Source organism: Neoarius graeffei, chromosome 26 (genome assembly GCF_027579695.1).
Source record: "Neoarius graeffei isolate fNeoGra1 chromosome 26, fNeoGra1.pri, whole genome shotgun sequence".
NCBI lineage: Eukaryota > Metazoa > Chordata > Actinopteri > Siluriformes > Ariidae > Neoarius > Neoarius graeffei.
In genome coordinates, this window is record NC_083594.1 from 46,920,137 (window position 1) to 46,946,006 (window position 25,870).

Genomic DNA, 25,870 nt, shown 5'->3' on the forward strand with positions numbered 1-25,870 from the left:
GTGTAAACAATTTCAATTTCTGTTGTTATGAATGATGCGCGCGAGAGTGCTGCTTGTTCTAGTCATGTGGTTGTGACGTCATCGTAAACAAATCCATTCTACTCATCCAGACGACTTCGCAACGGCGCCGTTGCCAGATTTTTCCACTCTGGAACCCGTTCTCAAAAGATTTCGTTTTGGGGCACCCAAAACGCCGGTGCCGTGTGGACGCCAGGCCGAAACGATAAACAATTTTATCAGATTCACCTGAATCCGTTGCCGTGTGGACAGGGCCTCAATCTGCTGAAAGGAAGGTCAGTTTTATAGCTTCTCTAAAGAGCTAAACTGTTTTCAGCTGTGCTAACATGATTGTACAAGGGTTTTCTAATCATCCATTAGCCTTCTGAGGCAATGAGCAAACACATTGTACCATTAGAACCAGGGCTTTGAACCAGAATTTTTTTCCTATTGGTTCGTTCCGAACAGAAACGGAATTTTAACGTTTCCGGTTTTGGGTTCCACCATTAAATAGACGTTCCCGAACCGGTTAGAACAAAAAAATTTCGTTCCCGGAACAGTTAATTACGTTCCCTGTCAGCTGTTTAACAAATGGCTATAAAATTATGTCTCTGTCTCATCCAGCTTAAGCCAAATGTAGGCTAATTCTATTACAACCTTCATTAAATAAGACAAGAAATAGTTCAAAACAATTATTATTTCAAATGTTGGCGATTTGGATTCTCAGTATGTCTTCCCATCTACACAAACAGAAAAAGTGCCAAAAATGAAAGATAATTCGTTTAGTGTGTTACCAAAGGCTAGTCAGGCCCTATAGAGGGCTACCGCATGACGTCACCGCGCCGCGAGATTTTGTTAGGCGCCATATTGGAAGGCCAAGTACACATCTATGCAAGTACATACATACATAAAACAAACTACAGCTGAAATGTAGTCAGGGCCGGTTCTGCCCTAATCTGGACCCGGGTGCAACATCGCGCAACCCCCCCCCCCAAAAAAAACACCAGTCTAAATCAGGACAACCATCACATAACTATAACTATAAACATTTTATATCAACTATTTTAACTAAATGGGCTATAATAAATAAGCCTGCAGGCAGCCACGGCGGGCTGCCTCAGAAAAGTAACCATTTGTCCTACCTTAAAACTCGTTTTGCATTTTCTGCCTCCTTTTTTGTATTTTCGACCCTCCGTTTATTTTCTTTCCTTTTCTGAAAACCCGATTTGTGTCCAGACATTTTGTTCTGCTACCAACGAACTAACTCGTCAGGTCTCGTCTCTCGAGCCCGCGATGATTCCCGTGGGAAGGGCAACAACTGATACATTTTTACAAACAGCCAATAGGGAGGTTGCATCGTTCAGGCTCTTCTTTGCTCAGACACTCAGTAATGGAGACGTGATAGTAGTCCACCTTCCCGCTCTCTCCATTCAGTCAGCGAACGTCACACAGGAAGTGAACCCCAGCGGGTCATAGAAACTTGTGCAGGAGAAGAATGGCTTTTTTATTTGTAGGCTACAGAAACTTTGAGGAACGAAATAAAAACCGGTATTAACCGGTTACCATTATTTTTAATAAGCGTTTCTGTTCCGGAACATAAAAAAATAATAAAGTTTCTGGTTTCGTTTCTGTTCCATGTGAAATAGAAAAAGTTCCCGGTTTTCGTTTTCGTTCCTTGAACCGGTTCAAAGCCCTGATTAGAACACTGGAGTGAGAGTTGCTGGAAATGGGCCTCTATACACCTATGGAGATATTGCACCAAAAACCAGACATTTGCAGCTAGAATAGTCATTTACCACATTAGCAATGTATAGAGTGGATTTCTGATTAGTTTAAAGTCATCTTCATTGAAAAGAACAGTGCTTTTCTTTCAAAAATAAGGACATTTCAAAGTGACCCCAAACTTTTGAACGGTAGTGTATCTTTCAGAAGAATGGTGTTCAACCCTCGAGTACGGTTCCCGAGACTTGTCGAGACTTATTGCCAAGGATCACTGAAGATGTTTTGGCAGCTTGGGGTGGCTCAGCACCTTACGAACAGACTTTGTTGTTTTTCCTTTAATTAACACGTTTATCATGTTGGGTTATGACCGATTTGCATTCATCCTAACATACCATAAACTAGTGATGGATTAGATAAATATTAAGTCAGCGAAACAGTTTTTCTTTTCTTATAATGTATCGCCAAAAGTTAAAGGGCAGGCAGCTTTAATTCACCATCTAGAGTCCCAGTTTGGGCATTTCCTAGTGATGGTGCTCTAATTTCTCACTGAGTTGGACAGCAGGAGGTGGTGAGGAGGCGTGGAGGAAATCATTAAGATGTATGGGGTGCTTGGAGTGTGTTTAAGTGGCTATGCTAATGTGTTTTTGCTGTGTGCATATTGGAGTTAGGGTTGAATGAATGGCAATCCACATGAGATTACACAGGAGGTGAGCAACTGGAGTGAGGAAGACTAAGAAGGAGAAACGGAGGCTGTGGCTCAGTGGCATGGTAATGGATGAGACTGGAGTCTTACACACACACACACACACACACACACACACACACAGCCATGGGGCAAAATTCCCCAACCGCAGAACTGTAACCAACCTAGCAAGCCACCGAGTCTCTCCTTAAAACACAGACATTTCCATACAGACTAAACAGCATGAGCACAGCTGTAGCTGCAAAGAGCCGCATGAGAACATTTACTTTATTCGATCAGTTTGTCAGCGTTCTCTTGATTACGCGTCATGTTACATGAGTAACCATGGAGAAGAAAAAAAAGATTTCTCCACAGTAGTGGAACGAAGATTGACTCGTACAAAAACATACACCAAGGTCAATTTGCTTCTTAATGCTTCAGAAGCCCAGGAACAAAACAAGCCTGAAAAGAACTGCTGCATTTCATATGCAACATGGTGTTTGTTGATGATTCTAATGAGTTAATGAATCATTTTGGGGGTGTCATACTGATGAATCGCTCCACAGCCATCTACAGCCAGGAGTCAAAGAGAGCAAAATTGGCCTTGCATTCTGAGTGGAACGGGTGCCATATACTCCTGTCAATCAGACTGACACCTAATTAATCGTTCATGTATGCAGAAGATGGCGGATAGCGCTCTCCTCTGAATGCATTATGCAGCTAATATCTTGCAAACGGTAGCCAGAAATAAATAATATGATTATTAATGGTCTAGAAACATTCTCAAATAAAGACCAATTCATCCATAATTAATTCTGATCGTTACATAACGAATCAAACACACGCATTTCATTTCATCAGAAAGAGCCAAGCAAGCATGGAAGGTTTGTTCAAGCTACAACACAGTACTACAGTACAATCAAAGCCTGGAGTCATACTGAAGTTTACACGGTGAAAGAACAAAGGATTCGTGCAGCCATTAAAGTTTAAAATGAGACACGGCCCTGGAGGTTCACATACGGGTTGGCACGTCCACGGAAATATTCACACTGCTACACATCACACTCAAGTTCACACGCACAGAATGACAAATTTAGTCCTTAAGCCGTGTCTGTTAATATGGGACTTTTCAGAAGGACAGTGTTCCCCAGTCTTAATGTGTGGTTAAATATTAAGCAAGAGCAGTGGAAGAAATGAGTCGATGAGCAGAGAAGCAGACAGCTGGGCTGTGCAGGGCTTTCCATCTGCATGGTGTGTGCGCGCATGTTTAAAATTCCACACACATACTGATGACATACTGAGTGTATAAAGATGTTAGTATTTAAATGTACTTGAATATTAATGAGATCATAATGAACAACAGCACGAACGCTACATTGTGCATTGGTATCGAGCCATGAAAGCTGAAAATTGTGTCGCATTTGATCAGAAACTTTATTTGTGCATATTTACCCACATCATTGCTTTCTTGATACTGATATTTTCTTCTTCACCTCATCATGGAGGAATCATTTTAGGCAGAATCCCAAACTGCTTTCTATTCACTATATACATGATCACTATAGGATATAAAAATGATGGTGCTGGAGAACCCGTTTTGAAATTCATCCTAATTATTTTTATTATTCTTTAAACTGTTAACTAGGAGTATGCAACACACATGGAAAAAAGCCGCCGAGAAGAACTCATCACTGTGGTTTCATCTCATCCTGTCATGTACTGTCCGACCTCTGAGTAAACGCGTAAAGACATTATGAAGAAAGATAAAGCTTGAAAGGAAATGGCAGAAATCATTGGTGGCTCGGGTTATTTAATAAAAATGTTTAGGTGGCAAGTAATAGACTTTTTTTTAAGTGGTTACTACAAGAGGACGAGTTAAAAAAAAAAAATGATGTATCCTCAATTTATATCCATGGTTGTTATTGTTATAAACTACTTCCTGCTGACTGGTTGTGTGAGTGTGTGGAGTGACAGGGCTGAAAATGTGTCCGAGTGTGTGTGATCGTGCAGAAATGGCTGTGTCTGTGCCGGCACAGACTCCTTGCTGAGATCTGTCTAGAACGCAGGCAGGCAAACACATCCACTCCCTACACCCTAGTGCAACCTGCTGAGAACACGCACACACACACACCCTATATCCACTCACCAAAGCTAGCATGTTGTATGAAATATGCATCTCTAATGGCTTGGGAGTCTTCGTTGGTCTTCATGACCATCATCCTATCTACTCCATATGTCAGTAACAGAGAAATTACATCTAACTACGCTAACAACTGGCCAGATAATAGCATCATCACACATCTGCGCCACAACCTGCACCTTCACCCACATTACAATCATCCATTACATTCATCCTCGCTGCCAACAAGCTGATTACAACCATCATCATCATCTACGGCTGGAGAAAACAAATTTATCCCGCCGTCGTCTAAACAACCACTTCTGCTACAATCCCAGCAATCATCCTCATCAGAGTTCTTCATCATCCTGTACTCATAACGCAGCTTCACCAATGGCTGACAGCAGCAGCTGTTTCTACTACACGTTACAACTAATCTCCTGTTAGCAGCTTCCTACAACGTCACTGCGACTTTGCCTTTCTCTCTTTCTCACTCACACACACACTTGGCATAGCTCTATGACTAGCAGGCCAGAATGTTATCGAGTGCATTCATGCCTTTAACTGCCTGAGAAAGGGGCAGATTCTTTGGAGGTCACTCAATAGCAACATCCATATGTTCATTTCAGTCCTTTTCCTGCCTGCCTACTTCAGCAGTATTCCAAACAGGATTTGGAATTTAACCTTCAACCTTTAGTAGTCAAGTGTGTCGTATACACACACAGCCACGCCGTTTACTCTAACAGTCATATGACAGAAGGTGAAGAGATGCAGTGGTGGTGAAGTAAGGTAGGCGGGGCCATTACGCACAGCAATGTGACGAGAACCGATCCGAGTGAGTGAGGGACGCTGGTTAAATCAGATGCGCCACATTCCCTTTCGGCTGTCTGCCCATTTTCTGGTTTCAGCTTTGCAAATACGTACTCGTGAAGTCTGTATATTATTGTGGTAATTTATTCAGCTATTAATTACAACTGTATTTAAATAATCTACACAGGGCAGATTTTTTTTTTCCCCCCTCGACCAAGCCTAGGGTGACCAGATTTCCCTAGTCTGAAACCGGGACACTTTTGCGCGCGACCATGCTCGTGCACGCACACCTTTTTTTTTACATAAACATGACACTTAGAGAGGTGCTCTTATCATTTTGTTGAAGCTCACATTTATCAACATCTCACATGAAATAAAACCAACAGACATTTTGTTATCTAGTAGCATAGTGGTATACAGATCAGTTAAATTACGGTCAGACAACAGATTTTGTAATAGCTGAGAATAGGCCAGGCTATGTCCATAGGCCAAATTTAAACTGATTTATTTCACCAGTTTGTGAGAACACCAAGAAGAATGCATATGCACATGTAGGCTATATCTCTAAAATTGTATGCACTATAGCATGAACTTAAAAAGTAGATATGTGACCTCAACATAGCCTCGGTCAGAATCAACCTTACTAACCATTCCCCACAACTGAATGACTAAAGCAAGATGTGTACAAAAGTGAACACTTTAATGGAAGGTGCAACAAGCTGTTCAATATGGCCAAACTGTCAGAATGGTATGTTAAACAGAAACAAAAAAGAGACAAGTGATTTGAGAATATATACTACGGAAGCCGCGAGAGGCCCTTCATATAATCCTTTTTTATTTTTCCTTTTAATTCACCTTGTTATCCCGAGATAACGACATAATTAATTCAGGATCTCGAGAAAACAACACAACTAATTCGAGATCTCGAGAAAACAAAACCGTTATTCTGTGATCTCGAGAAAACAAAACAATTATTTCATGATCTCGAGTAAACAGCTGAGAAATGGTTCATTCAGGTGCGCCAAGAGACTTGTGATGTGCTGACTTTGGGGCTATTTCTCATTCTGTATAGACGCAACTTTGGTCATTAGAATGTCTGGAATAATCGATCACCTAATATGGCAATATTTTGATCAGGGGTTGACACAGGGAGAGATTGCATTATGTCTTTTAATAAGGGATAATTTCAAAATTAGTCCGTGGCACCTCCGCAGAAGACTGGCCCGGCTTCGTTTCCTCGAGATCCTGAATTAATTATGTCGTTATCTCAGAATAACGGTTTTGTTTTCTCGAGATCTCGAATTAGTTGTGTTGTTTTCTCGAGATCCTGAATTAATTATGTCGTTATCTCGGGATAGCAAGGTGAATAAAAAAAAGATTATATGAAGGGCCTCTCTCAGCAGTAAAGGAGGAGAGGGGCGACAGCCCGAGGAAAGCCCCCACAGGAGCGCACAGCATTTGCAGCATAGGCTACCCAACTCAGTACAAGAACAAAACACTTAGTGTGTGCAGTCGGCTTCGCGCGCATTGTTCTGCACCTCTCGGAGGAAGGGGTAGGTGCCCTGTAAATCTTTGGAAAAGGTACATTTTCTTTTTGGCATAATTGCTGCGGCATTACTGCTGCGAGCTGCTGGACAAAGAACATTCGCGCCAGTTAATGTTTATTTTATTGTTGCATGGCAACCCGTTTTGTTGTCTGGAATAATGTGGCTAAATAAACACCCATGCCACAGGGCCAGTAACCAGGAAAGTCTGCGATTCCTGTCAATTCATCAAAATAGTAAATGCAGACATTTCTCCGCTAATGATTCCCACACTGCTCAGTCGCAAACGTCGCGAGTGGCGAAAACCGGGACATATCCGTGTCCCGACAGACTTTTGTCGGGACTTGGGACACACAACCCCAAATCGGGACTGTCCCGGTAAAACCGGGACGTCTGGTCACCCTAACCAAGCCTCATGACTCAGCTTCATCATCCTCATGTCATCTCAGTACTTCTCTCTTTCAGCAGCAGCGTCTTGGGGACACCGAATGGTGTCTGAATTGGAGGACTTTTCCAACACTTTAAAAAAAAAAAACAAACCAAAAAACATGACCAACTTTAGTCTGTTTAATGCCTGGAAAACACCCGGCACCAGCTGTAGGACTGTGTTTCTTTCACTTGACCTGTTGGTCACATGCTATTTCTCTTAAAAGGCTTTCTCAGTAGTTGTGATGCAACCTGTGAGTTACACAGTTTAGTGTTTCCCTTGCCCTAGCGCACACAACCTGACTCATCATTTATTTATCAAGGCTGTGTGGTAGGTTAAAGCGGACGCTAAAGACCGCAGTAAACGGTTCCTCCAGCACAGATCTCAGAAACCTCAGCCTCTTAACCTCTCGAGAAGTAGATGGTTTTGGTCAGGCTATTAGTGACATTATGCACTACTTCATGAACTACTTTAGGCTGCCTGTGGATTGTTCTTTAAAGATCTGGAGCTATTTTTGGATTTCTATAAATCCAGACATTTCTCAGCCTTATGGTTTTGTTTTCTGATGCTTTCTAGATGTTCATGAATATTTTATGTGACATATCGAACGTTTCCTAAAATATTGCGCTGGTAACATTTAAACTGTAGAAACATCAACACAAATGTTATAATTTTAGGCTTTACATCTAGCTAGGTGTTCACCACGTTGCAGGAGTGGTGTTATACGTTAACCTTCATTAGATCCTTCTGTAGGCTATACACTGCTCACCTAACCTTCATAGAACCTTCTGTATAGTACACTACTAGCCTTAAACTCCCACCTAGGTTTACTTGAAACTATACAGAGCAAACATACAAGCTGTAGTGTTTATTTATTTATTTATCCCCCCCCATTGTGTTTGACCAGGGGGTGATGGTCACCAGTGGTCACGTCCTAATGATGGACATATCAGACTGGGGGGGACTGATACTTGGTAAACAGTCAGTATTGTCGCTTTTCCACTACCAACGCGGCTGAGTTGGGCTGAGCCGTGCGGTGCTGAGTTGGGCTGAGTCGAGCTGAGTGGGGCTGTTGGAGTTGCATTTCGACTACAACCGCGCTGAACCGTGCTGGCTGGAAGTGGGTGGACACATTGGGCGGAGTTAGCGAAAGTGGGTGGACGTCACGTGATGTCGTTAGGCGGCGCAAACAGTGACATCAGTGATCTTTTAAGCGGTAGTCTCACGACCCGGATAGTAAACAATAAACATGGAGGACATGGAGTCGTTAGTGTTGCTGGTCTTGGTGCTGTGGCTTGTTGTCACCGACAACGCCAACAGATACTGGCAAGAGCGTATAGATGAGGCGAGGCGCATAAGGCTTCAGAAATTCTCGTAATTTGTAATTCTTCTTCTTCCGGGTTTACGGTGTTTATAGATCCCAGCGTGCTCGCAGGGCGTGTGTGGGCATGTGAGGACACTCCTCCTCACCAATCAGTGCACAGGGGAGTGTCTCCTCACGCCCCTAGCCCCACTCGGCTCGGTTGGGCTTGCTTCAGCCTCACTGCAAAACCGTGCGAGTTTTGGGTGCTCAGTAGGGCTGAAGCGAGCTGAGTCGTGCTGCTCTGAGGTAGTCGAAACGCGAGCCGTGTCGGGCTGAAGTGAGCTGACAAAGGGTAGTGGAAAAGGGCCATAATTGTACACCTAGACCCAACAGTTACAATTACAGATATACTGTCGATAAAATCCCTCGATATCTTTTTAAAAAGGTGTGGATGGACAAAACTACTGAACGCACAGGCAGTCTGTGAATGTAGAACCTCTGGAACATTATGTGCACTGGGAGATTCCTTACGCTTTAGAGCTATAAAGGAGAACATTATGGAGACTGCGAAAGTGACTGAACTCCAGAGCCATATGGTGCTGTCCACTGCTCTGCTAATTTACTCACCATGATGCACAACTCCTCTTAGACCATGGATTATTGGGTCTACTGCAGGATTGTCTTTCTGTCCAACCTGAGAGAGAGAGAGAGAGAGAGAGAGAGATACTTGAGTCACATTCTATGACTGAAAAAAATCCCCTCAACATCAAATATCATACTTTTTCAAATTATACTGCGTTATTAAATGTTGGTTTTGGGAACCTTTTTGCAGAGAAAAAGAGAAAATCAACGTTATAGCTACAAATAAATAAAAAATACACAAGAGAAAAAGACGACAAACAGAACTGATTGCATTTCCTTTTCAGAGTGACATCAATGCTCTGAGCTGATACCATCACAGCTAAACTGCAGACTTGTGTGACTTCAGACACATCACCGTTAAAACTCTCAGTCCTGGAAGGCTGACTTACCTGCCTTTTGCGAATTATGTTTATTTATGAATTACATGAACGTGTGCCATCGTGAATGGACTCTCCCACAAAAAGAGAGTTGTCCCCTCAGGGACTTTGAACAGGAAGCTGAAATGTTCTCAATCCATACCACTGAAACCCAGAACAGCACTTTGACATGATGTCCTTAGCCTGGAATAATCGTTTTCTATCTTCTCCGTCTGTGAGTGTGCGTGCTTGAATGTTTTCCCACAAATTTGCTTGTGACATGAAAGAAAGCTTATTACGAAAAACGCACATTGTGACAGCTCTGACACTTTTTTTTATTAATTCTGCCATTAGCATTTGCTTTTGCAATAATTATCACCCAGCGAACACTTACTGTATCAATAAGATCTAAAATCTTGTGTTTATGAAGCAGCTGCTTAACTGTGAGCTGAACTGATAATTGGAGAGAGAAATAGCAAGACGGAAGAGAGAGAGGGAGAATAATGACATTTTACGTATACCTGTCCATATGTCAATTAAAAAGATATAACTAGACGATAACTAGAATTTTCTGCTTCTGCATTTGGGGGGGGAGAACAGCCAAAAACAAAACAGCATGGCGAGGCAGAAAGACAATCTCTGCAGCATTGAGTGCTTTTAAAGATTCCCCTGAAGACTGCAGGCAGGAGACAGGATTTGACAGAGAGGACCCAGGGGTCAGGGCTATTGTTCAAGATACATCTCTCTCTCTCTCTCTGTGTGTGTGTGTGTGTGTGTGTGTGTGTGTGTGTGTGTGTGTGTAGTTCTGGAGAGGAAGCCAACAGTGTTGGAGGCACATCTAACTGACGTTCCCAGGAGGGAGGAGTTGAAACAGCTTCAGACGCATCCACTGGCCTGCCACCATACATGTCTTTTCCTCCATCTATCTCTCCTTTCTCTCTTTTCCTCCTTAATCCCATTCCTCCCTCCCACCCCCACCCCAATAAATCTCCTTCAGCCCAAAAGCTCCTGTTGCTGCTGAGGGAATTAGAGATGGAACCAGGAGGAAGCATGTGCAGCAGTTGCTGATATTATTTTAAAAAAAAAAAACCATGATGCCAGAGCTTTAAAGAAATAAAAATAAAGCCCAACATGAAGCCCTGTCACAGGAACCCGACAGTGATTTACAAAACAACACAGACTCCGTGATGTACCTGATGACTTTTTTGAGCTGCTCTCTTGCTTTTGACGCGGACGAACATATTCCCAAAGCATTAAGCTCGGAGATGAACAACAGAGGACTCGGTCTTTTGATCCACATACGTGCGTCTAAATCTTCACTACTAAGTGCTGAAATTCCCACAACATCCTCTTTATTTGAACAACATAAAACAACCACACTTTCTAACCTCTCGTACCACTTCTCTACCCAGAATCGTTAGCGCCGCTTGTCAGTCAAGTCACACGCTCTAAACTTCGCCAAAGAAACACACCCACTCATACGAGGGCTGAACTATTGACCCGATCAAAGTGTTTATCCTCCTTAAGTAATTTACCATATTAGCTTTATTACTTAAGCTAATAAAGTTAGATAATTGGTTAAACGTTAGCAAGATTTATTAACTCGTTCACATAAACAAAGCTTGTCTTTTTATATTTAGCAGTCAATTACTGTAAGATAACTAAAGATCAGCCTTATTTAAAAAACAATCTGCACTAAATGTTCCATTATCTAACGCTGGATTATTTACTGCCTGAGTTAATGTTAACAAACCGCAAACTTCATCCATGATGCATCATAAACTCTTATCGATCGATATTCGCTTAAATATTAACCAAACACTGAACACTCACATGAGTGCCATGAGAATTACTGTTTGTGATTAAAAAAGTACAGAATAATGTCTGATGTCACTAAAGGTTAATAAATAAACTAAATTATCAGTTCATTTCATCACTTATAATTCTGCTAATTAGCCAGCGTGTGTTTTACAGGACATTAATTATTGCTGGTCACTTAATTTTGGTGTTCACTGAACAAGCTTTAGTTGCAGATGTTCACTAATGAGTTAATTTATTAATTCATATGGATGTTAATGAATCTGCTAACGTTACTTGTGGTTTACTGAAGTTCATGCGACTTCATGCTCGAAATAACGCGAGTTAAAGAAAGCAGTTATTTCTCTAATTGGACTATGCAGAAGGCGGCGATTAATTTGGGTATAACAGCAAGCCTGTCGCGTTTAATACCTTTCTGTTTCTAGAGTAACAGCAAATTCACAGATGCTGCGAGTTTAATAAGTGAATTAAACAAACATGACTTGTCAATCTTTAGTCAATGTGTGACACGATGTTATAAAACAACAAGAACTCACTAATTTTTCTGCTCGTTTACTTGAAAAGCTACAATTTTTATACAGTGTGAAGGTATTATACTGTATAATTTGTAAAGACAATGCTGACTATGTTATAGATGAAAATGACAGAATGATAAAATTAAAGAGAAACTATTTATAGGATAAATAATGAGAAAATTGCCAACAGTGCAAAGCATAATACGTTTACTAATTACGAAGATGTCGGCATAATATACTGGTTTCACTACTGTTTCCAGGTGTTTCCTTTTTAGATATCGCAGGATTGATTTAGTCTGAGACTTTGTTCGCTTGCTGTCTGTAGTCATGCATGTGAAACAGTAGGCTACGTTGATTAAGCACAGGAGGAAAGTTGCAGCTCGTGAAGGTAATCCGAGATGAATCTGCTTATCGCATGGTGAGAGTGTAGAAATGTAATAAATCTCCTGAAGATCACCGCTAGGAGGAAATACATTGATGTAGCACTGGCTGGAGGAGGCACACAATAAAAAAAAAAAAAAAGACAGACAAAAACAGTGCCGCAGTGACATTTTTCCATTTAGATATAATTTGCACTAGCTGGGAATATGTAACCTGAATCAAAATGGCTTAGATGTGTTTATTTGCTCTTCTTTCCGATGTCACTCCATTTAATAATACACAAGCCCATCTGCTCTGCGTGCACACACACACACACCTGGAGCACATTTCACTGTAGAAATAAATGGTCCACTTTCTTAAACATAGCTTTAAGGCCTATGGTTTATCTCCAAAGCTAAAAATAACACAATCACTAAAGCGCATGAAATATTACACAACGAAGAAAGCAAGGGATGCTCGTTTGTTATATTGTGCATAAATAAGGCTTGGAGAGTGATCTGCAAAAGCAAAAAATCTGCTCTTGTGAAACTCGATGATGAAATGAGGAATGTTTTAAGGCACAGATTATCTTGAAAAAAAACACTCGCACAATCAGTCAGGACCTGGACACGTTCTCAGAAACACTGATCATTTCCTGAAGCACCACGGTGTACTGAGAGAGAGAGTGTGAAGTGTGTTTGTGGAGGTACAGCTCTGAAAGGCGGCACAGATCCAAATGAGGTTAGCGCAGCATCATAGGGCAAAATGATGGTAATAAATGAATATGGTAGAAGTTATGACGGCTGTCCATTATGATCAGAGATGGACAGATGAAGAGATGGGATTATGAATAAATCTGCCTAATGTGATGCCCAAGTAATTTAGCAGGCTGTGCTAAATAATAAGAGAGCAGATATTCTCAATAGAGCAGTGGTGCTCAGTGTGTGGACTGGGTTCTCCCAATGTGCTGCAGGGGGTTGCGTTGTAATTTAAAGCTGTTCGGAACTTCCTGAGCCCTCTGTTGCCTGTGAGGTGAACTGCAGCTGCAATGAAAACATCGTCAACTCTTGAGAATGATTTTTTTTTCTGAAACGATCTGAAGATTGAAGAGATTTAAACCTTCAAGGAAGAAAAAAAAAAAAAAAAAAATATATATATATATATATATATATATACACACACGAGTTAAGCAAACTAGCTGATAGAACTATTTTCAGGGCCAGAAAAACATACACAGAAGCCCGAAACAAAGAAACTAGGCAGGGAATTTCATGAATCACGATTTATGTCAACCCCTTCAATGCCCTTGGACGAGTCACGTACGTCATGAAATCTTTTACCGCTGTGCCTTATGACATACGCTACTTGTCATAAACACCACCTTACATGGCACATTACTTTTACTTCACAGTGGCACATATGAATTACAGTCAATGCCTAAAACATTCTTCCGTCATAAGGCACAGCGGTAAAAGATTTCATGACTCATCCAAGGGCACTGAAGGGGTTAAAATTACATGATCACGATAGATAATACGTACATATTTTGCACTCAACAATCCACTGAAAATGGGGGCGTCGTGGCTCAGGTGGATAAGGCGCCATACCATAAATCCGGGGACCCGGGTTCGATTCCGGCCCGAGGTCATTTCCCGATCCCTCCCCGTCTCTCTCTCCCGCTCATTTCCTGTCTCTACACTGTCCTATCCAATAATAAAGGTGAAAAAAGCCCAAAAAATATCTTTAAAGGTCCCTTGGCATGGTGGTTTGTTGATGCTTTAAACGGGCTCGTGGAGGATTCCGGATGTTATATCCGCAGCCTTTCTCGAAATGAACCCTCGGCACGTAAATATAGCCTCCTGTGAGAAAGCCCCATTTCAGCGCTTTTCCCAGTGCGTCGTTTTGCTAATGAGAAGCAGGAGGTGGGGAAGGGTAGAGGGTGGGGGCGGGTCATGGGGGGAGAGGCTTGACCAAGCTGCGCACACATACTTGCTGCTATCAGCGCCTGTAGCCACGCTGCTAAGACAAAACCCCGTTCTCCCTCGGACTCCTTTCGTAAACTCAACGTGACACAGAGAACAGAGAGTGAGAGTGTTCGGAGTGGTAGTTTACGAACGTATAATACCCTAGGCTTGAACACGCACTCCATAACCAAAGAGGATAGAAGCAGCAACTACAGCAACATAGCGCTTATCCAACAGAAGACATGCATTGCGGAGCAATCGTCAAACATAAGCTCATAAGTTACAGTCAATTTCCAGACTAAACTCAGTTTAACAGAGCATGCTGCATGCTCTTTAGTTTTGTAGCGCAGAGTACCTGGCTAACTGCAGGAAGCGGTTAGCTGCACAGCTAATGTAGCCATTGCTAGGCTAACGCACAGATTTTAAAACACGGCAAAACGACCAGTTATACACTTACTTGTTCGGTGTTTGTTGCTGATGCGGCAGGGATGCTTGGTACGGACCCAGGCTTCAGTGACAGTTGATGTGCAAAACCTGCCCTGTACTGTCCCAAGTTGTGGAAACATTCATCAGGAAAATGCTTCCGACAAACATACACCGTCTTAGGTAGACTCGACGGCGTATTATTGAAGTAAATAAAATTAAGCCACTGCGCCTTCAGGGGTTCTCCCGTCGGCAGTAAAAACAGACTCTTTTCTGTGTTGTCACATCCATGTACAGCGCAATTTCCATGTTTCGCTCGCTTAGGTGATGCCATGTTGTTGTGTCCTCTATGGTCTCCTCACTACAATTGGGCGGGGCAATCCATACAGTGGGTGGGAATCCGGGGGGGGGCGTGGGGATCATCTCCCTTGCTGACGTAGTAAAGGGAAGAGCTTATCAACGCGCCGTTTTGACGCGCCATTCTCAAATGTTGGGCATAGTTTGGTTTACACATTATGAAATTTCTAGCCACTGGGGTGACTTAAGAAGGTCAGAGGAACTCATTTTAACGTTAAAAAAAACCTCAGAAAGTAAAAATTTCATGCCACGGGACCTTTAAAAAAAACAAAAAACAATCCACTGAAAATACTTTAAAGCAAAGTAGCCCATGAAGGAAAAAGGGGTGGGGCTGAGCATCGGATGGTGCTGATTTCAGAGGCAGAAAAACGTACAACAGAGCCTAAAACCATGAATCCTTTGCCTGAGAATAGTGCAAATCACTGTTTACTTTAAAATTATATAAATGTTATAGGTCAAAAAGACTTTTAAATAGTACATACATAATGATTGAGAAAATAGATGCATCAATGAGACCAAAAATCTCTTACATCGTAATTATGTACATATTTACTTTTACATGTGCTTTACAAGTGCTTTTATTTGTTTTTATCCCTGCTTTCTTCCCCATTTGGTCATTTGCCAATTCCTTCCCACCAGCCAGCTCTCTCCTATCACATGACAGCTACCAACAGGGGAGAGTGAAGGCAAACACATGCGTCCTCTGAGACACCTGAAGTCAGCCAACCATTGTTTAAAACTGCTGCATCACAGGGCACAACCGGAGGAAAGTGCTATCCGCCCTCTTCCGCATACCTCTGCTCACAGATTCCCGCAACTGGCCTGAGAGAGAGCATGGGCAAGAATACTTGTTTGTTTTTATGATGGTCCGTAACAACTACTGCAGTTTCTTGTTTCATCTAATGCCATTTTCTTTCTTTATTCAAATGTACAGCACTTTAGTCAGTGCGTGTTGTTTTAAATGTGCCTTAGAATTAAATCTTACTTATATACATGGACAGTCTGTGATAAATTTTATAAAGTGCCTACTGGGCCACTCCTCCTCTAGTCAATATGATCTCTTTGTAAAGCCACTGTTGTACCCTGTGTAGGCCTGTTTTCTCTGTTTATCAGTGTTGATTATTGTGTTACAGCCGTAATTGCCTTTTTAACGGCCGGCTTGGTTGTAGGCCGCGAGCTGTGAAAGGCTGGGAACCTGTGAGACCGATCAATGGGAGATCATCTGAGGGAAAACTCATGAAGCTGGACAGACCATATGTATAACAGAGAGGACATAATTATGGGCTAGAACTATGAATCATGGAAGGAGGAGAGCAGAAAGACAGGCTACGCAGGCTTATCGAGTGATGTACGCTGGCTAACTTTTAAAGCATCATAAAATAAAGGCAGTGTGCTATCAGGAATGCATGCAGACTTTCGGGTATTGATTCTTCCTCCGTCGTGTTCTTGGGCTGAGAGGCTTTGTTAATAGCTACCAAATCCACTGTAGGCACACTCTGCTGCAAGAAAGACAAAGACATGAGCGCCTGTGTGTGGGGTGATGCGAGTTATTTGGAGATGGCTGGTCCTGCTGTCAGTAGGTAGCATTACCATTCCACATGCTCCCATAACACTGAGCCTGATCTAAACAACAGGCATCTCTCTATTGATCCTGAGAGAAATCTCTCAAAACACACACACACACACACACACACACAAAAAAACATACTTGGTCTACAATATTCTCCAACAGTTGAAAGCCTCCTATCTCCCGTCACCCAAATTCCCTCAACCTTCTGTTCTTCCAAATAAAACAAATCGATCAGACTTTCATCAGATGGCTTCTGCCCTCTCCTCCAATCCACATTCATTCCTCTGGCAGACACTTTCATTCCAAAGTGAGAAAGAATCCAGTCCATGTGTCTAGCTGAGCAGTTTAGAGTTAAGAGTCTTCCTCAAGAGCCAGACCCTGGATCTCTGGCAGGGCTGGGATCTGAGCTTTGTGATGTGAACCACTGAGTTACACATCTACCCAGAAGCCTTAGTTCCTGCCCCCAATCAGGTAACAATCTGGACTTTCTGACTTCCTGAAATCAGAGGTGTCAAACTCCATCTCTGCTTGGGTCACACTCCACTTTTTAAAGGTCACGAACTGCAAAAAGTCTATTTGCAGAATCTGTGGTGCTTCTCTGCACATTGTTGATTGGAGGTTGAGTAAGATGACCTCATTTCTTCAGGTATTATGCATTATACACGGTTAAGGAAATGTACTGTATAGTTTAACACTGATAATCGAAGCTACACAAGTTTACATAGTTCTAGTATTATACCATAATAATTTGGGTTCTGTATATAGGATGTTACTGTATGAGGTATGAGCCAATAATGCAGTTTCTTAATTTGCCAAATATTTAGAGGAACTGACGCAAACTATACACAACTTTTTGATTTACATAGTTACAACACAAGACAGAAAGACAACTTCATTCCCCCTAACCCAAGAACAAATTATTTAAAGCGCACATTTAAATACACAAGTATAGAAATGTGGAACTCTATCCCCGGAGACATACAGAACTCAGACTCAATTAAAACATTCAAGAGACGTCTAAATGATATCAATTTTTACATTTAAAAATTAATTAGTTCCTTATATCGACTAATGCATATACAGTGCTGAGCGTAAATGAGTGCACCCCCTTTGAAAAGTAACATTTTAAACAATATCTCAATGAACACAAACAATTTCCAAAATGTTGACAAGACAAAGTTTAATATAACCTCTGTTTAACTTATAACGTGAAAGTAAGGTTAATAATATAAACTTAGATTACACATTTTTCAGTTTTACTCAAATTAGGGTGGTGCAAAAATGAGTACACCCCACAACAAAAACTACTACATCTAGTACTTTGTATGGCCTCCATGATTTTTAATGACAGCACCAAGTCTTCCAGGCATGGAATGAACAAGTTGGCGACATTTTGCAACATCAATCTTTTTCCATTCTTCAGCAATGACCTCTTTTAGTGACTGGATGCTGGATGGAGAGTGATGCTCAACTTGTCTCTTCAGAATTCCCCAAAGAAAATTTCTTTACACCACAAAGGTGAAGGCTACAAGATCAGCAAAGCTTTACTTATCAGTCAGAATACTGTAGCAAAAGTAGGACAAAAATTTAAGAAAGATGGAACTGCAACCATCTCACAGAGACGTCCAGGTCGTCCACGGAAGTTAACACCTCGACAGGAGCGTCTTCTGATGAGAAGGGTTGAAGAAAATCGGCATGCAAGTTCACTGCAGTTATCTAAAGAAGTAGAAAGCCAAACTGGGGTGACTATTTCCCGTGACACAATACGGCGTACGCTGCAGAGGAACGGCATTCATGGATGCCGTCCACGAAAGAAGCCTCTCCTAAAGCCCAGGCACAAAAAAGCCAGCCTAGAGTTTGCCAGGGCCCATGCTGACAAAGATGAAGACTACGGGGACTCTATACTCTGGAGTGATGAGACCAAGATAAATGTTTTTGGAACTGATGGCTTCAAAACTGTATGGCGTCGCAAAGGTGAGGAATACAAAGAAAAATGCCTGGTGCCTACAGTGAAACACGGTGGTGGCAGTGTCCTTATTTGGGGCTGCATGAGTGCTGCTGGTGTCGGGGAGCTGCATTTCATTGAGGGCGTCATAAATTCACAGATGTATTGCTCTATACTGAAAGAGAAGATGCTACCATCACTCCGTCCCCTTGGTCGTCGTGCACTTTTCCAACATGACAATGATCCTAAACACACATCTAAGGCCACTGTTGGATTTCTGAAGAAGAACAGGGTGAAAGTGATTCAGTGGCCAAGTATGTCTCCTGATCTGAACCCAATCGAACACCTATGGGGAATTCTGAAGAGACAAGTTGAGCATCGCTCTCCATCCAGCATCCAGTCACTAAAAGAGGTCGTTGCTGAAGAATGGAAAAAGATTGATGCTGCAAAATGTCGCCAACTTGTTCATTCCATGCCTAGAAGACTTGGTGCTGTCATTAAAAATCATGGAGGCCATACAAAGTACTAGATGTCGTAGTTTTTGTTGTGGTGTGCACTCATTTTTGCACCACCCTAATTTGGAGTAAAACTGAAAAATGTGTAATCTAAGTTTATATTATTAACCTTACTTTCACGTTCAAGTTAAAACAGATGTTATATTAAACTTTGTCTTGTCAACATTTTGGAAATTGTTTGTGTTCATTGAGATATTGTTTAAAATGTTACTTTTCAAAGGGGGTGCACTCATTTACGCTCAGCACTGCATTTTAATAAAATCGCCTATACCTGTACTTACTAGTGCATGTATTTTAATAGAGTCACTATTGTATATTATAATTGTTTGATATCTCAAATTGTAAATAACTGTAATTATCCTATTCATTATAATTTTGTATTTTACTTTGTATCGGGCGCCTGGGAGAACAGCTATGCTGAAGAAGTGTGTCCCCTGTATAAATAAGGTTTATTATCATTATTACTACTACTATTCATAAACAGTGCCATCACTGGTTTCTTTACAAATTTGTAAATATTCCTGGAACTTAATTTAGGATCAGGTTTGTTTATTTATTTATTTATTTATTTGTCACGGCTTCTGTGATGCTGCGTTTGAAGGCCATGCTTTATTTCTCCAGCTTTTAATTGCTTCTCATTGTGAGTCAGACTTTGTCTCATGAAGGTGCTGCTGTATGTGGCGCAAGCAGACGTATGATCTCAGAAATGACGCATGAGACTAATTTTGTCCGAGGAACATCGCTGTGGGTGGGTCCAAAGGAAGCAGGAAGAAGCTGCCTGGATGCCTTGCAGCACTTTGTTAGCTATGTATAACGAAACAGTCTGAGATGACCTTTTAGGCAGTATATTGTACGTCAACACTTTGCCAGGTTACTAGCATGCGCTAACCGTAAAAGTCTGTTCGGCAAAAAGAAATAAAGCATGTTTAGGTAAAACGGAGGAAATATTTTTCCTACAGGAAATAAAATCGTGTGTCAAAAATTATGACCAGCACCACATTTATCTACAAAATGTGCCTTTTTTACAGGCTGGTTGACGTACAGGATTATAGGACGTGTATAACACTGAAGGATACATGCATGCAATTTCAAATATCCACATGTGAATACACACATATTTCAGGCGCTTGACTGAATGCTGATGTAGTCAGGAGTTCTCGAAAGCAAAATTACTCTTACTAAATTACTCATGGATGTTAGGGATGGAATTACATTCTCTCCCCTGTCAATCACAGCGACACTTGCCAATCCTGGACGTCTGTGAGCTCGTGTACGCGGAATAAAGCAGAGAGCGCTTGCCTCCAAGTGTATTATGTAGCACGTGCTCAAAAAAAGACATGGGTTTTCAGGAAGCATGTGCAAGCCTTCACCCTGCTTGGTTAGTTAATAAGAATTTGTTTTTAATGTTCTGGACACCCGCTTTATTATTGTAAGGGCCAAGCAAAATGCCCACATACAGACGCTGTGTGACGAGCATGCAGAATACAGGCACAAGAAAATGCAGAAATGAGTAACAGCATCAATCATGGAAGCGGTCACAATCAAAGCTTGGCCTCTCGAACTCTCTTCTCTCTCAAATGTCATCCTTCCTCCTCAATCAACCCTCATGTCTGTCTCTCGCGCTCTTTCTCTGTTAAACATCTCTCACTCTTCTCACTTCTCTGTCTCAGATTTCATCACTCACTCTCTCTCTGTGTGTGTCTGAAATCTCTCGCTGTGTGGGTGTATTGTTAAAGCTTCCTCTGCCATTGTTTTTCCTCTGTGTCTAATGGCACCTTTGAATTCCAGCTCTCCAGGTTATCACAGTCAGGCTGCGTTGACAACGTCACAAAATGGAGAAGTGAAAAGCACACACAAATACACACACACACTTTGAAGGTTCTGAAGTGTGAGGGCTTATTAACACTGTACCGAAGAGTGCTTTTAGTGTTTCTTTTGTGATTACAGTGACAAGGACAAAGACAGAAAGTGAGAGAGAGAGAGTTTTAACAAGTTCATGACCAACAATGGATGGAATCTTGATCATGCTTCAGCAGAGTGACAATAACCATCATTTTCTACCCACACACACACCAGACTTGTAGCACTCGAGTCCAGGACTCGGACCTGACTCGTGCCCTAATTTTTAGGACTCGTAACTCTAATTGGACTTGAGCACTGATAACTCTGACTCGTGCATTAAGTGCATTCGGACTTGCAAATTGGAAACGAGGACTCGGATTTTTTCCTTATTTTTTGTAACATGCCATAATTTGGCATAAGATATTTATATCTACATTAATTTTTGTACTAATCTCGTGCAAGAGTGTCACATCTGCACCTTGGCGTGTGCATTAGATAGACTCTCAGGCGTGCTCCGGACAGCACGCGCGCCAAGCGGACTCTCACGCGCACGCCGTAAACAACTCGCACCTGCACAGGATTAAGGCGCAATCAGCGTGCCTATATAAAAACACACTCACTTTGCGAAGTATTGAGTTGCATTGCTGACACTTTCCCGAGCCTTATTTCCTTGTTTGTTTTCCTGATCCCTGATTTCCTGTTTCTTGTCTTTGATTCTGCCGAGTCTACGATAGCCTGTTTGTGCCTCGCTTGACCTATCGCCTGTTTCACCATTTTATGATTTTGCCTGGATTGTTTATGTCTTCACTTGTATTAATAAACACACCTTCTGCACTTACATCCGTCTCCCAACCATCTCTGGCAGAATACTTCACGCTCCCTGATAAAGACAAGCACATTCACCTGTTCATGTGTCATGTTCAGGAACAAAATAAATGTTAACGGAGCTAAAAACAGCCACCGTCAAATGGTGCGGTTGGAGTCTTGTTCTCGGACTCGACTAGAAAATTTTTTTAAAATTACTTTAACTTGAACACTGGGGACTTGAGGCTGGACTCAGACTCGAGATTTAGTGACTCTACGACAACACAGAGAGACACACACACACACACACACACACACACACACACACACACACACACACAGTATTATTCACAAATCTCTCACCTGAAAGAAGATGGCCATAGCGGCCATGGCCCGCTTCTCCCTGATGGCTGCATTAAGGCTGTCAAAATCATCAGAGTTGTACATGTAGATCTGCATCTGTGTGTGAGAGATTGAGACAGAAACAATAAGATATTAAATAGCAGACAACAACTGCATAATATTTACATACACTCATTTCTAACTCCGGTATCCCATCACCGTTTCTGGATAATTCATTTCACCAGTCTCTATCATCATTCTGAAGAGATCCAGAATATTCTACAGCTTGCTACAAAGGATTTGTAAAACTGAATTTCCATGCCATTCTTATTACAATTAGTTTACGCAGCTCTGAAACGAAAACGGGGTTTCATTGGGAATAGTTGATGCGGGTTTACAAACTTCGTATTGTACAATAAAAGCTGAAACGTATCCCAGTATGATGACAATTTTCTCACTAAAAAGAAACCCATTACATTATGTTAGCACTTTGCTACACCTTTCTATTGTTCAGAAAAAAAAGTCCTCCAAGAAAAAAAAAAAGTTGGGATAAACACGACATAACATACAGCTGATTTACATTTTGCTCATTTGGCAACCTAAAAATGAGACAAGATACAGAAAAGGAGAAATAGAGCAAGGAGCTATCACAGCTATTTAAAAAAAAAAAGAAATAAAAACACAAAAAACAACCCCTCCACAATTCTTGTATCGGAAAATATACATCTCTTATGTGGCGCATTGTCAAGCAGTGTAACAGTTACCACCACAAAAGTGTTTTATTCCTCTTATACACAGCAGTTTGTCAATAACCAGGTTTTTTATTCATTAAAGAACATACCATACTTTTTAACTGCTTGCATTACCCTCTATTTTTTTTTTATCTTCTCCTGAAGCCAGAAAGTCCTGAAGACTCTTGCATGGCAGAAAACTTGCTGCTTACTGTGCTGTTATATAAAATACATCAACACTTTCTGGCCAATCAGATTTGAGAATTCACCGTTTGTTGAAACATTAATGTGTTTTAAATGAATGAGTCTAATTTGAATATTCACTGCATGTTGTGAATCACATACACGTCTGAAATGATTTGATTACAGGGCTATAAAAGCTGCAGCTTTAAGAGTGAGTGTTCCAATAAACTTGCAACACAGTCATCACGGCATTGTGTTTCCAGATGACTCAGCGCCAGCAGAGGAAGAACATCTCCGTTTCTTCATCATCGAAAACAAAAAGGCGTATTAAAACCTGTAACAGTGCTCTCTAACTAAAGCGAGTCCAACTCAAGTCCATTAACCCAAGTGTGTCTAATGGAGCAGATGAGCGAATAGTGTTGGCCCGGCTGTGTTAAGAGCCTGAACTGTGCTTTCTTTGCACTGATGGGATCTCTGGCAACTGATCGCAACAGACAAAACACTCACCAGACCTGCAACTCTGCCCAAATTGGTAGTGACGGCGTGTAAGTCAATAGCATGCACAAAAAGAAACAAAACAGCCTGTTCTTGGCACATGTGGCTCTGGAGCGCCGCATTAGATAACCAGGCCTCTCAGAGATTGAGGATCGAGAGAGCTAAGAGCAGAGAAATGGAAGAGAGGACGCTTTAAGCCTCTTAAGGAAGTCACCACTCGAGCAGGAAGCAATGGGATCCATTGATTTTGTTGTGAGTGGATTTTTCAATTCAGCTTCCATGAAAAGCTGTGCTGGTCCCCCGTGACATCACCGGCCTGCTCGGCAGGGTACGGCCAATCAGAGTGGCTCCATCAGTCAGTTGTCATGGCAATGGTGTGTGTAGAGTCACCATGGGTATGCTCGCTTGCTCATGAACGCTCAGACACACTGACACGGCTCATGGAACGTACCCTGTGCCCCATTTCCAGGCTTGAGATAGATAAATAAGCGAAACAGGACATGAAGATAACATGCTGAGGAAGGCATGACTCTCAGTACAGCGTACAATCTAAAGCAATAGCCATGTACAGCGCGTCAGTGAGAATGAGCAAGGAATGAGAAAAATAAATACCGTCCCAGATGAGGACAATGATTTTATTTCTTTAAATAAAAAAGAAAAGAAGAAAAGCATCTGTGCGTGTTGGTGAGAGACGCTGCCTGAAGAAGTCGAGGTCTGCTTGCCAAGCTTGTTTCCCTTTTCAGATCAACACTGTCAATATTGTACGCCTTGCATTTTTCACACTTCTGTAATCCCTACAGAAAGCCCGACCCATGAGTCGCTTTGATCTATTTCAGTCTTCAGCACTTCCACAACCTCCTAATATGGATCGCTCAGTACATGCGCAGCATATAAACTCGAACGCTTTCATCGACAGTGTCAGTGTCTCCGAGACAATGATTAATAGCAGTAATATTTGAGGCCTTTTTTTCCCTCCTCTCTCTTGGTGCATGATTTTATCAAGAAAGGCAGCAGCATGTCTGGGTGCTCCGTATCTTAACCTTTGCATAGAGATGGATTAGAAGTCTGTTTGCATCCGGGCGAGGAGAGGAGTGACAGGCGGTGACGTGTTGTCCATAAAAACGAGAGATGGACACTGGACGCGGAATGCGAAAACAACCCGCTGTTGTCAGACGTTTCTCATATTCATGAAACCGACAACGTGGAACAATGTGCACTGAAAGATAAGAGACGGAAAATAAAGGAGGAAGCAACAACCATTTCTGTTCTTTTCCTTTCACAGTTTTTTTTTTCAATTTTTTTTTTTATTTTTGCAGTGTGAGCGCGTTAACAGTTTGAAGCATGGTAGTCTGAGAGAAAAGGGAAAGTAAGACCCATGATGAATTCAGATGACCTCACTGCTCAATAAAGCCGGAGTAAATATGCAGAGGGATTTAAAGAGGGCAAGTGGTTTTCTTTTAGCTCACCCTGTGTGTGTATTATATACTGTATGAAAGTGTGCGCGCGCACGTTTCTTCTCCAAACTCATTTACTGTAAAGGTCACTCATAAGTTTTCCAATCAGATGAACGTGTGTCTATATATATATATATATATATATATATATATATATATATATATATATATAAAAATATTTATTATACACACATTTTATCTATCTATCTATCTATCTATCTATCTATCTATCTATCTATCTATCTATCTATCTATCTATCTATCTATCTATGTGTGTGTGTGTGTGTGTGTGTGTGTGTATACACACAAAATCCATTAATATACAGATCACACTTGGGTGCTGGAGATGGCTGCTTTGGTTACACGCATCACTTATCTGAACGTGCAAGCACACACAAACAACAGGGATTGTGGAGAAGGCTAAGATGTATGTGCACACACGCTAGCTAGCTAAATAAATAAATAAATAAAACTATTCTAATCCTGGCTAAAGCACTTTGGCAAACAGATCTACACAAAACACATCAACTCTTCCACTCTAATCCATTTCATGGTGCGTGTTTATATGTGCATCTGTAACAGGACCTACCTCTCCTATTTATAATTCTCAATACACACCATTATCCTCCTAAGGCCCAAGCTGTTTTTTTACATGCATTTTTTTATTTCTCTTTGCTATTTGGGCTAATTAGAACCTGATTAGAATAAAAACTAAGCATCATCTTTTGATAAGATCTACTTTTAGAGAAAAAGTATGTCTACATATGTGGATTCTTGTTCCGAATTTCTAAAAAGTGCTGTCCACACATGTGGCTGCTAAGCCCTAGGAGGTTAAAGGAGGACATCACAAACAGGCCATAGAGCTCTGGAGCTGGGAAATGCAATGGAGCTCACCTGACACTATGGATGGCTTTTTTCCAAAATGCTCTAGCCCATCTGTATTTCCACAA

General features: G+C 41.5%; 1 protein-coding gene across 3 annotated transcripts in view; it reads right to left on the bottom strand.

Moving 5' to 3' along the window:
- The window catches only part of ptprga (protein tyrosine phosphatase receptor type Ga), a 468,558-nt gene that overhangs the window by 114,654 nt on the left and 328,034 nt on the right, over window positions 1-25,870 (bottom strand). For all 3 annotated transcript variants that reach the window (XM_060909915.1, XM_060909917.1, XM_060909916.1), the window contains 2 exons: window positions 22,079-22,174; window positions 9,232-9,298 (listed from right to left, as the gene is read on the bottom strand). In XM_060909915.1, the coding sequence (XP_060765898.1) occupies window positions 9,232-9,298; window positions 22,079-22,174 (163 nt within the window). The remainder of the gene's footprint in view (window positions 1-9,231; window positions 9,299-22,078; window positions 22,175-25,870) is intronic.